We start from the raw sequence: 13,174 nt of genomic DNA, 5'->3' as shown, positions 1-13,174 counted from the left end.
CACACACACACACACACACACACACACACAGACACACACCTCATCTCTTCTTCTACCACTGCTACCTTCTTCTGCCAAAGTCCCTGCTTCTTTTCTACCTGAAGCCTTTTATTGCATTTGTTGTTTTGGTGGCATCTGTTCCTCGCACTGTTTCTTCATTAGCAGCATGTAAATAGAGCAGGTAATTCTGGGACTCTATTAGAATAAACGTGAGAGAAGAGCAGGGGGAGCAGAGCACGAGACAAGTTAGCGTCCGTGAAGGTGCAACCCTGCTGCTCAGCTGACACAGCTGTGCCGACAGCAGCAAGATGACAGAGAGTGTTGTTATAACATGCGATGCCTCAGTGTGCTGTACAGCCACCAGTGAGTGTGTTCGCTCGCTTCTTCTGACAAGGCTTTAGGAATAGTAAATGCCTAAGACAGGACCTGTGTGCTGTGCAACATGTGCATGCACACACTTGTACACGATTTTCACACATGTACACAGTTATGCACCCAACAGATAACAAATAAAAGTATTTGTTCTTGTCTACATATTATCTCTTTGTATATCCTATTAGTGCTGTTAAACAGCTACCTGCAAAAAATTATTAACTGAACTATCAGAACTTCATCGTACATTTATTGGGGAATGTAACATGAGAAAAGACTCTAATGGTAAATAAGAGTGCAAAGATTAAGTTAAAAAAAAAATTAAAAATTCCTGAAACTAGCTCACAAAGAGTTAAGGGTGACTGGTAATCTGCAAATATTGCTCCGATTTTTATGGGTGATACGATGGATTCCATGAATCCAAGTTAAATTTTTACAGCTGTCCTGATTTTTTTTGTGTGTGTGTCAGTTTTGTAATTTAATCCCTTTGTTCTGAAATCTGCTATCTGAACTCCATAATGGCTCACACAAAACTTTTCTGAACCAAATGTTCAGGGGGGGAGAAAGGCAACGTTGGGAAGGTGACTTTCACAAAATACAGCCAGGTGGGGTGCTGCAGACAGACACAGAAAGTTCAAAGATTAGACCATATCGCAGAGAGAAAAGATAACACCTCAACATGAACTTTTCCGTGCGCTGCTCTCTTCCCGTGTCAGCTTGGATGCGTGCATGTGTGTGACAGTTTGACTCCAGTGATGAGAAACACCAGCATATAAATGCCATTCAAAGACATAATGTGGCAGAGCATATGGCCGACAGAGATAACTTTGTAGCATGAAGGGACAAGCTTCTATGAAAATAATGCTTCTTTAAGCCAGCAATTCACAGTATAGCTTTGGGTGGGTAAGACCTAAGCACACTATTGTTTCCATACTTTTCCTGATAGCATATGGGACACATTACTGTGCCACAGGTTCAAACAGGGAACAAAACAACAGAAAGAAGAGTACTGCATAGCTCGAGAAATCCTGGGGCTTTGAGACGAGTCAATACACAAGCCGTGCTCTCATCAAATCTGTCCCTAGGTAATCCTCTAATGGCATAATGTATGTTCGAGTGTAATGGTAGCAATAAAACGAGAATATAATTTAGTTGTTTTCATCAGAGCATTTGCCCCGATAAGATTAAGAAACTACACGTACAAATTTATCTGCATCTGCACAAATAATGTTTTGAGTGTTTATTAGCAGTAGATTTGATAAGTCTAACTGCATTATTTCTCCAAATTAGATTTTTTTGCAGACAGCGTTTGCAGCTACAATTAATAAACAGCTCTTTCGAGTGGATCACCTCAGATATAAAAGACTGAAAAAACAGTACTTCATATTACTTAACACAATGAAATAAGCTCTTAAAAACAAAAAAGAACCATGAAATTAATAACCACAGAGTTGATTTAATAAGAGTAAAGTTAATCATTATTTATTGTTGTTTTTACAGCTGATTAATATATGGTAAAGCAGTATTATAATATGCAGCCCTTTATAGCTTCCTGATTTCCCAAACAGCTGTTGACATCAAGCAACAAGAAAGTCCTCTGCATATCTGATTAGTCCACTGACCGACTGAAACGCCAAAGGCACAAAAACACACCATCAGAGACCGGCATCAAAAGCTTGTGTATCAAAGTAAAGAAGAAAACGGAGGAGAGGTCATTTGATCTACAGAGGAAAACAACCAAGAGCCGATGACACCGTTGGAGTAGGACACACTGTAAATGTATTACCGAGGAGAAAGTATCGCTAGTGTTCAGTCCGGTCCCTGCACTGTAGAACAAACAGCAGATCTCCAAAAAATGCACATCAAAACATCTGTGCACATGGATGCTGTACATACTCACGCAGTCATACAGAAAAGGATAATTTAATGTGCCCTTGAGCGAGCATGTAATGTGTCTGCTTTTGAGTGTAAAACAGAGCGAGATAAGCGTGTGTGCGTGGTTTTACAGTGGGGTGTTTTCTCCCAGCCTCCTGGCTGCCTGCTGTACAGAGGTAAATGATTGCATATTTATTGTGGGGAGTGAGCAGCGTCGGCACAAGTGTTGAAGAAGCTGCATGATTAACGGCTGGAAAAGCGTGTACCAGTAATCATCGGCGTTATTAGCCTTGTTAATCATTGTTTTTAAACTGGTGACAAGTCTTGCTCGTCTTATTTTTATCAGCCTATCCTACTTTTGTTTGTAACCTTCACCCCAACATTTTAACCAGCTCCTTCTATGTCGCTGCAGCAAGCAGGTGTCCTCCCTCTTCTACATTCCCATGGTGCAGCTGTGTGCAGCCCGTGGTCCCTGCATGGGCTACTGCAAACGGAGAGAGTGAAGGTTAATTATGTTGGAGAGTCTCTTTCCTCCTCTCTCCTTCCTCTCGCTGTCTCCCTCCTTTTCCCTTAGTCCCCTCACAGCATGTGGGCCCAGCTCCACTGCTCCACAATCAGCTCGCAGTTTGTCTCTTATAAACAAAGGGCATGCTGCTCATAGAGAGAATATGTTAGCAAAAGCCACTCAACCCCAGTTTTAAATATCTGATGGATAAAAGACAAAAACTTCAAGTATTACAGCCCCTCAGTTTATCACTGACACTTTATTGTGATTCATTTTGAAGAGAATAAAGGAAATTATTTTATTCTTAGATGAACAGACACTCATGGAAGCCCATTGTCATCAACAGAATTATAGTTGTAATACTGCAAGTAATTTAAATCAGAACTTGGACACAGAATGTGATATTAAATGCATATTTAATTTCTATTCATTTATTTGCTTTTGTTGAAATCATCAGTTTGTAGGTTGCGCTGTTCAAGAGGCTGAAACAATGCAACAGAGATAATACAGTGACAGAGAGTGATAAATGTTACTCAAACTCTTGTCCTCCCACTTACACCCAAAACCTCATAACACACCCCGAATGACAGGAAAGACAAAGAACCACTGGTGTCAGTTTAATACCACTCAGCCCTCCATCTCATTTACACATTATGAGTCATTTAGACAACATACACACATGAATATACACACATGCGCGCTGACACAAAAGCAAGGGCAAAGGCCATCAGACGAACCTAAAGATGATTAACGCCGATTGGGACAGGCACACTCTCGCTCTCCCTCCTCTGCACAGTCAAAAATGGGCTCTCAGGAGGCCTCCCCCATCTTTTGGGCGAAGATGAGACTGTCAAATTGGTTTGCCAGCCACATTACTGGCCAACAGGGAGGCAGAAATGGAGGAAGGGGGAACTAAGGAGTTGGGTTTGGGGGAGGAAAGATAGAGCAGACTGAAGAGGAGTGATGGAGGTGGAGGCATGGAGGGGAGTGGGAAATGGGGCAGAAAGTCTAAATCTGATAAATGAAGGGAGGAGGGCATTACGTCCACTGTGTGTGAATTCAGCTGACTTATTCTGATTATTTAGGGCAACAGGGCACTGTTAACACTGGGGTTAAATACAATGTTTGTGAGAAAGACTATAAACTGGGCTCTCTTTCTTCCCTTCAGCTCCTGTAAATAAATTATTTCCTAATGGTTACAAATGATGATGAAATTGCATTTTTCTTCACTTTATTTTATTTGCATATTTCTGTGGATAAAAATAATTCTAGTGGTAATTGTGAATATTTTTCCTTTAAATACTGTGACTTTCTAACAATGTGGTGTGCATTTTAAGTGTCTAAAATGGCTATTATAGCTATTCTGCAGACTACTTACTGCATGATATTTAACATGTTTGACTCTAATAGATAGTCATGGTTAATTTAGAGCTTATTAGCAGTGAGAAGGTGTTGTTATAGAGATGGAGACATGTTGCAAAGGACCTGCCTACCTGAGCATCATCAACAGCATCCTGAACTTCAGGCTTAACTGAGCAAATCTGTGGCCCCTCTACACATCTCAAGCCGGGTGGTTGGCGATCCTGCAGAAAATGCACCCACTTTCCTAAATATTGATTACTGATTACGGCATATTTCTGACTGCATAGCAACACTCTGGTCTCTCCCGGCCAAGCATGTACACGTGTATTTGACAGAGAGGGATACTGCGCTGCAGACATTGAATCATGACTCCCATATTTTATCCATAAGTTAAAGCCATATGGGTGCCATTGTACTATCAAAGGATAAAAAAGAACAAAGGATTTATATAGTCTTTTTGATCGAAGTCTCGCTATATGGAAGTAGTATATTTTCTGTTTTTCGCACACACAAACAGACATAAGCACGTGCAAACACACACATGCAGTGACAGCCACGGCCAATCGATTTGCCACGCTCTCTCTCCACAATGCTGACGATGCTCGAGTGGACGGGCTCCTGGTTGCTTGGTTCACAGAAAAGGGTCCCTCAAATGAATGTATTTTTACCTCTTGCAGGACAATGTCGGATAGGGAAGTAAATAATTAAAGGAAAGGGACCCTTTTTGACTGCATCAACCCTGCCACTGCTGGTAAGCTCTACTATCCATTGTGACTCCATTTTTGCCCGTCCTGCTAAGGATGACCTTTTTTTCCTTTTCTTTTTTAAATTTTTGTTTTGTTTTACACACATGTGCCCTCCCTGCATGGAAACCCTTCACATTAAAGGCACTGAGTGTTTGCATATTTTTCTCATTTGATTTAAGTGCTGACCTGATATGAGAGGAGCAGGCCTTGTGTATGTCATATCTGACACTGGTCATTGGTTGCTTAAGTTTCCTTTCTGTGTTATGCAGTGTTATTGTGACAAGTGTACCGTGGGTCCCCCCTTTTCCTAGTCTTACTTGGCAACTGTGAAATTGGAGCGAAAAAGGCATTGAATTTGATTTTCAAGCCCATTTCACTTTGCATCCTTTAGCATGGCTTTGTGTGCTAACTGAAATCCTCACTAATTGTATCCTGGCTTAAGCATGGCACTTGTTACTTAGTTTCTTTGATCAACTGTAGCACATTGTGTGATACAGTTTGCCTTGTGTTTGGGAAAAATGCCCATCTTAATTAAATCCAGGGCTACATAAAGACATGTTCATTGAGGTGCTCGATTAAGCCACCTCCAATAGGGAATGAATGCGATAATGCTGTCAGGGCCTAGTGCTAATATGCTATCCAGTTCCCCTCGATTATCACATTACCACAGCTCGAATCAATTGATAAACTCCCATTCAATATGGTGGAGTATTTAATTGAGTCAGAGTCTATTGGATTTGAGGGCTGTGCAGTGCAGACATGCTGACAGTGGTAAACACTAGCAGGATGCTCTCTCTCTCTCTCTCCCTTTGCTATGTTAGTGCACTTTTTCTGAGGAGAGCAATAGGGTGGATTTTTCTCCATGTGAGTGTTTTTGTACCTGGACTGATTGTAGCAATAATTACACATGCAGTGGTTCTTAGATATTGAGTCTTTAAAGCCTGGTACCATTTTCCAGAAGTAAGATAACTTGTCAGTATGAAAAATGAATGATTCTAAGTACAAACACATGTGCTTCTATAATGTGGCCATTGGCAGCATTCTAATTTACACCTGTCTCCCCACATTAGGCACAGCTCCAACATCAACCTGCACCGCAAACTGCTGACCAAAGAGCTGGACGACATTGTCCTGGACCCCCAACTCACGCCACTGCCCAAGGACCTGCGAGCCGAGATACTGGCCAAGATCTACGCGGGGCACCACATGGGCTTGGACCCTATGGCCGGGATGGGCATCGGAGGCACCACCCTCGGACCCGCTGGCCTGAACCACAATGCCCATTCCCCCATGAGCAACGAGTATCCCCACCATCCTCTCAACCAAGACCTTAAAAACTACCACACCAACGGCTTCTCCCGGGGCCAGCCAGATGACTACATGGTGTTGGACCTGAGCACCACATCCAGTGTTCAATCCAGCAGCAGTGTCCACTCCTCACATGAGTCAGATGAGGGCAGCGATGAAGGCATCCTATTGGATGACCTGGAGGAGGAGGGAGAAGAGGAGGAGGAGGAGGGCAACAGTGAGGGAGAGGACTACTCCCAGCGTGCCGAGGGGCGGGCTGAAGGGGGACATCGGGAAGAGACTGGAGAACTAAAAGTAGGACGAGGTGAGGGGTCGGACCCTTCCTCCTCACCGTTCCTCCTTTCGTCCACTGGGGGCAGCAATGGCAGCAGCAGTGGCATCCTCTGTAACATCTGCCACAAAATGTACAGCAACAAAGGGACCCTGCGTGTGCACTACAAGACTGTGCACCTGCGCGAGCTGCACAAGTGCAAAATCCCCGGTTGCAACATGGTGTTCAGCTCTGTGCGCAGCCGTAATCGACACTCTCAGAACCCCAACCTCCATAAAAACATGCCCTTCTCTACAATAATAGACTAAAGAATGACTTACTACTCTACCCTCCTGTCAGTCTGCCGCTCCTCCCTTCATTCCTCATTCTTATTCCTCCTCAAATTAGCTTTTAACCCCAGCCCAAGGCCATCAAATACAAGCTAAATGCCTGTATGTCTCCTGCCCGTCCTCTGTAAGTCATTGCAAGACATTTCAATCTCCATCTATAAAATTAATTGACTCTAAATACAGTTTATTATTGTGTCCTTTGACTTTTCCTCCTTTGGAAGAACAGGATGACACTCTTCAGCATGGAGTTTGCTTTATAACAAAACTCCAGTTGTTGTTTTTTTTTTTTTTCATAAGCTCCTCCATCTTTTCCTTTCTAACTTCTCCCCACTTTGTGTTTATGCCCATCTCCAAAGAATTCATTCAAACTCTTATTTGTGACTTTGCCTGCAGAAACGATAGTATTGAGAAAAAAAAAAAAAAGAAAAAGAAAAAAAAGAAAATCTTCTCGTTGTATTTGTGTAATGATAGCTTTTAAATGAACCCCTTACAAAAGCATGACAGCTTCATTTGTAAATAATGTCCCAAGAGGCTTTTGGTGTAAAAGAGTTGTGTTGATGGTTGTTTGCTTCTTTTTTCTCTCTTTATGGTTTTATGTTACAGTCCAGTACAATACTTCCAGCTATAGGCAAGAAAGAGGTAGCATCTTACTAGCTTGACTCATTTATGTTAGCTTCAAAGACACGTTTTAAACTGAGTCCTAGGGAAAAAAAAGAATATCATGTGACTTGTTTTATCTACTTGTTAGATATTCAGAGGTTGCCGGCATGCTTTTTTAGGCTCCTACACCGATATCATTCTCTGTATTTCTATTGATTTTTTTTGTCTGTTATGTTTATGAGCTTTAGTATACCAATTCAGTTTTTGCACTTTGCATCTATACAAGGGGATGTGTAATATTATTATAATGAGGATTTTTTGCAATGGTGAGTTTAGGTGTTGTTTGGGGTCATTGATGGCTACAGCGCCAAGGGAAGTGACAGTACCTTCAACATACTTGTGCCAGTTTCTTTTTGCACGTGCTCAGTTTCAAACACAGTTTTTTACAACAGGAAACATCTTGCCTCCCAGAACAAAACCTAGAGATCTTCCCCCCCATTGCTAAACAAAGTATTCAGAAAGTGTCTCCAAAGTGTCTTGCTTCAAATCCAGGTCTGACGAACTACAAACTGCTGTTTCACAAACACAGAAGAGTTAATATTGATGAAGTCCCCCCCTCCCCCCACCTCCTCCGCTTTTTGCTTAAGGAGTAATTTGTGTATGTTTGTTGATGATCACAATAACTACTTCCGGGGTTTAGTCAGTTAATCTGTCTAAAGCATGCAATTATTTTGTCCAACAGAGTTATCAATGCAAGAACTGGTGTTTGTTGTCAAAAAAAGGAAAAAAAAGGCGTCTTACTGAAATATGATTGTCCCACAGATTACAAAAAGGAGCGAAAAGAGAAAAAAGATGAAACTAGTCCTTCAACTGTGACCAAAATATAAGTGTTTGCTAAAGAAAAAGCTCTTTCAGTGTGACATTGTACCTAAATCATGCCCCGTTTGATTAATATGATGCACTTGAGTCTTAAAACTTTTGCTGTGATATTTTGCTATTGGTTTCCATTGCTGAGTGTCGGCTTCAAATATACTCTATAAAAATGTTGCCATTTTTCTGGCTGTCGGTTGCAGCGATTTTTACCATGTCCATAACTGTCTTACGGTACAAATATTTCCAGTAATTGGGCAAAGTAGCCGAGGGAAGGGGTATTTATTAGTGGGTGATGTATCTTCATGGAGATTTCTGTTTTTGTCCAGTTTAAGAATATTTTTTGTAAAAAGACAAAAAAATAGAGATTGTTCCTCAGTTTGACTTGTTATTCAATGTATTAGCAATGCCATGTGTTACTATACAAGGAGATCTTCTCTTACTTGACTGGTGCTACACACAGTGGGAAAATATGCAGTGTTATGTGGTGTGCTGTACAGTATTCACAACACCTTACATCCATAACAGTGTTAGGTTCCACTTATTTCACACTTAAGCCATTTTGCAATATAGACATGACCTATTCTATTGAAATATTTCATGTCTTTTTTAAGACTCCACCTATATGACACATGCAGTTTTTAGTTCTCTCTTCTCAGAGATAAAGAGGGCGAGACGGAGAGCTGAGGCTGATGGAAAGGTTGCGGAGGTGGAAGGCTGACTAGGGAGGAAAGGATGACAGCAACGATCATTAAAAATGTGCTGCTTCTCTGTTACCTGGAGGCGTCCCGCCATTCCAGCTTCTTCTGTCTAATAACTCACTTGTCACTTCGTTACACTGCCAGACGCCAAGGCTGCTGACAAGACTGTGACACTGACAGAAGGAGAAAAAGAAGGAAAGAGAGTATGTGCTCGGAACAATTTAATTTGACTCATTCAATTAAGTTGAATTCAATTCATCTTTTCATGTGCGCTTATTCTTATTCAGGGTCGCTGGTAATTCAATTCAACTCCTTTTCTCTTACTCTGTTTTTCTCTTTGTCTGTCAGAGCGCAGTCATTTAACAACCGCCTTACCCATTTCTTCAACCCGCCACTCACTTACCACCTCCACACGCCACAGCGCAGATCCTACAGGGACACGCACTAATAGTGTATGCTTAAGTTCACTGGACGGCCATGGCATAGGAAAAAGGGATGGGTAATTGCCTGTTTATCCCAAGTGAAGGGAAAATTGAGTACAGGAACCCCTGCCTTCTCCCAGGAGTGGGTTTCACTGAGGCGCTTGCTGCCTCATTCACTCATTCAATCCCCCCGGCCCTCGCTCTGGCAGAAATAAAAAAGTGCTACTCCAGGAACCCTGCTGACAGCTGTCTCTCTAACACACAACCATGCAAACGCACATGCACACAGAGAAGAGTGGCACACACTCAGAGGGATGACAAGACCTAGATGACTTGTTAACCTCTAGTGATGGAGACAGGGGCAGAGAAAAAATATTCTCAGCACAGAAAATGAAACTCTCTTTTTAGCATGAACATTACAGCTGCAGCCACTACACAGAAAGCTAACATTCCGTTATGAAGAATGGTGTGAGCTAGAATTAAATAAGACAAAGAAAATGTGATGCTCCTACAATTACTACTTTATTTTAAAATTCCAACATGTTTAACAGCTAATGAGTTGAGACTTTCTAGCTTAAGAGGCCAGCGTTTAAATGGAAAAAATCTATTAAAAAGGTCAACAAGCTCACAGATTGATTTGAACTCTTGAGAATGAAGGGAGCTGCATATACCAAAAATATCAAAAGTTATCGTAATATAAGTGTGCTCTGGCCAATAACCTCAGTTGCAATGCAAAGTTTTCAGACTTGTTTTTTTTTTCTTTTTCCAACCAACACATTCCTTATGTTCTGTTCTTTACTGTCCATTTCTCAAGTAGCAGCTGCAGAGCACGACCTGTCTCATGTACTAGTGTGTTCCAGACAGAAAGCTGAATATCACAGAAGAGGTACCCTCAAAACGCCTTTCTACTACCTCCTCCAGGCTCTCTCAGAGTCCTGGAGGTTCTGCACATGCCAGCAGAGCACAGAGCTGCAAGAGGCTGGAAACACAGCCGACAAAAAACATGCAAATGACTGTCCATAACTAGGGAGACAGCCGAGAGAGACGGGAGAAGGGAGGAATGGGGTAAAAGGATTGGGTTTAGAAAGCGGTCTGGCCACAGCCTTGCAGCAGTCACTTAACAATGCAGGGGAAAAAGAGAAGAACTGAGGTTGAGGAGAGAGTGAGAAAGCAGCAGGACTAGGACTCCCCAGGACTTATCCCCAGCTTTTTCTTGATTGCCTGTTGGAGAGCGATCGAGCCACCCCTCACATTTCCACCTCTCTCCTCTGGACTCCTTTCTCCTCTGAGAAATGACCACCGATTTCCCTCTCTTCTGAGAAAGCCCGAAGTCCAATCTTTGTACTTCTTAATTCTCCAGCCACATGGGTCCAGGTGCATTGTGCTACCTAGTTGGCCAGGCTTTCGGACGGCAGAAGCACGTCGCTTAGAGCACCTCACTGGCCCAGAACACTGGAGTGAATCTTAAATATTTGATTAGACCAGCGTCAACCATCAATTATTCTGCAATGCTACATAGCACACCGAGGGAGAAAGGGGTGGCAAACGGCTGAAACGCCTGACCTGTTAATCGCTGTCCATTTTGTTCATGTCACAGAGTGAGTGAGTACAATAGGTGTAAGCAGAGAGGATGAGAGGTGACAGACACTGCATGCAAACTGTCCAGTTAATGTAGCTCATGGAACAAAGTGAGGTAAAAATGTTTGATGAGACGTCGTTAGAAATATGCAGATAGAAGAAAAATACACACACGTGGGTTTGTATAGATGCTTCAGTCACAAGTCTTATGTTCTAAAAAGAATGCCCTCATTAATTTGAACTGGAACCTGTGAAATGTCAATGATCCTGAAAAAAAATGCTGTAAATTCATAAAATGTTTTCCATTGTATTTTCAAATATATTTTACAGTCTTAAAGTATAAATAGCTTGAAGAGCTGGTGAATTTAGATTTTTATTTTCACTTGTGTTTTTTGTGTATCCAATGCATTTGTGTCTGTGTCTTAAAAAGCCGGTGTTACAGCACTGGCACTCGACAGCGTTGCATGGCTACATAGTCGCACTGCAAAGAACAAAAAGAGCAAAGGAGCTTGCGTCACTTTGGTGTCAAAATGGTGATTTGGAAGCCTCATGAATACTGTATGTTACCTAAAGAGGTGTTCCCCATTTGCAGACAGAAGGAAAAAAAATGATCCTTTTTAAGAGACTCTTTTTTTCTTTCTTTTTAGCCTTTCTTGTATTTGTTTCTGTATCATAACTGTCTATGGTTTTTGCATAAAATGCATAAGGGTTTTGGGATGTAAATGGAATTTTATTCATATTTTGTCCAAATACCTCTTGTAATTTGTATCAGAATTCTTGTACAATTTTTATATTAAAGATTTATCAGTCACTGGCATTTTTTCATTGCATTTCATTCAAAAGTGAAGGACCTTGACTTATAAATAAACACTGAAGAGCGTAATTTGAAAAATATTAATATATTTAAGTGGCTTGAAAGAAGTATTTTCTGTCATGTACCAAAATAACAGCACAGACACAATGTGTCAATCAAGACATTTTAACAAGACACTGTGATTTCAGCAGGTTTTCCTGGGCTCTTTAATTACCCTATGATAAAAATCATTGGGGAAAAGGCTATCTTGACCAATTAGTGGACGATTAGATTAATAGAGTTATTAAAAGATGCACTGGCATGAGGAGAAGGTGCTGCTGGTGTTAGCAAATTAGTAAGATGGTCACTGAAGGAGGGAAATAAAGGACATACAGTATCTTTGTCTGATCATAGGCTGAAATTAAATTAAAAAGGGACTGGTGAAAGGAACGACACACTGGCAAAAAACATACACTGAATGTGCTTCAACAAGCTTAAAGTTTTCGTAGAATCAGCAACATAAACACAACAGAATCCATGTATGAAAGCTTTTCTTGTTGATTCAACATAACATACAAACGGATATTACATGTACAAATGTAAGCCCCAGTCAAAGATAGAACAGTTTAATAACAGAGCAACGACATGACACTGAAGACAGACAGTGATGACGGCATTGGACAAATGCAGTGTCATTTTGCAAAAGCAGCCTATGCTGACATCTTTTGCTGTGACTGGGGCTTAAATTACAAATTGATGTGAGCTCCTGCAGGGATGTCATGTTTGCTCTGGTAACCAACGGGAACATAATGCCTCTCTGTGAAAGTGAAGGAGTGACACAGGCCTTATTGACCTTGAATTAGACACCAATCCTCTTTGTCACACACCAGTTCTTTGATCCCGTCACCGTTAATAACTGCACAACACACGCACGGACACACAAATTTTCTGAATAATAGCTCTGTACGATATTGATTATATGCAGAGTGGGTAAAAGATACTCCCCCATTTTTAACAGATAGCCACAACACACACACACACACACACACACACACACACACACACACATCTAGCTTCCTTGGCGACAATCTCCCAGCAGGGAGGGATGGGTGCTGTTCGCCACTGGGTTGACCTCCTCGCTACATAACTGAGCGTACTTCTGACAGCGGCAGGGCATTGATTGGCCTGACAAACTTACTGGACCTCTGCTGACCTTTGAAAGGCAGAGCTCTTTGCTGTGGGGAAAACATACAGACAAACACATGGAGAGACAGCCAGGGCGAGCTTTGTTGTGTCTCAACTGGAAAGGGTGATGCGATTGACATGGCAAAGATGTCCATCAGTCCATTTGTCAGTCTGACCTTCGATATTTCCGGGTTTTATAATTAATTTGCCATCAGTCCGCTGAAGATTGTGCCCCTGGCAATGATTTTCTTGGTTCT

The 13,174-nt window shown here is 41.7% G+C and overlaps 1 protein-coding gene across 4 annotated transcripts in view; it reads left to right on the top strand.

The window, feature by feature from the left end:
* bnc2 (basonuclin zinc finger protein 2) overlaps positions 1 to 11,756 on the top strand; it is a 95,771-nt gene extending 84,015 nt beyond the window's left edge. For 3 of the 4 annotated variants that reach the window (XM_008287432.1, XM_008287423.1, XM_008287440.1), the window contains one exon: positions 5,931 to 11,756. In XM_008287432.1, the coding sequence (XP_008285654.1) occupies positions 5,931 to 6,747 (817 nt within the window). In that variant the 3' untranslated portion in view covers positions 6,748 to 11,756. Of the gene's footprint in view, positions 1 to 4,791; positions 4,866 to 5,930 lie in introns of all 4 variants that reach the window. The other variant, XM_008287447.1, reaches the window with a different exon arrangement.
* The last annotated feature ends 1,418 nt before the right edge of the window (positions 11,757 to 13,174 follow it).

This window comes from Stegastes partitus, unplaced genomic scaffold (assembly GCF_000690725.1).
Source record: "Stegastes partitus isolate 25-593 unplaced genomic scaffold, Stegastes_partitus-1.0.2 Scaffold11, whole genome shotgun sequence".
NCBI lineage: Eukaryota > Metazoa > Chordata > Actinopteri > Pomacentridae > Stegastes > Stegastes partitus.
The sequence above is the reverse complement of the archived record's forward strand: the minus strand, read 5'-3'. Positions and strand labels throughout refer to the sequence as shown.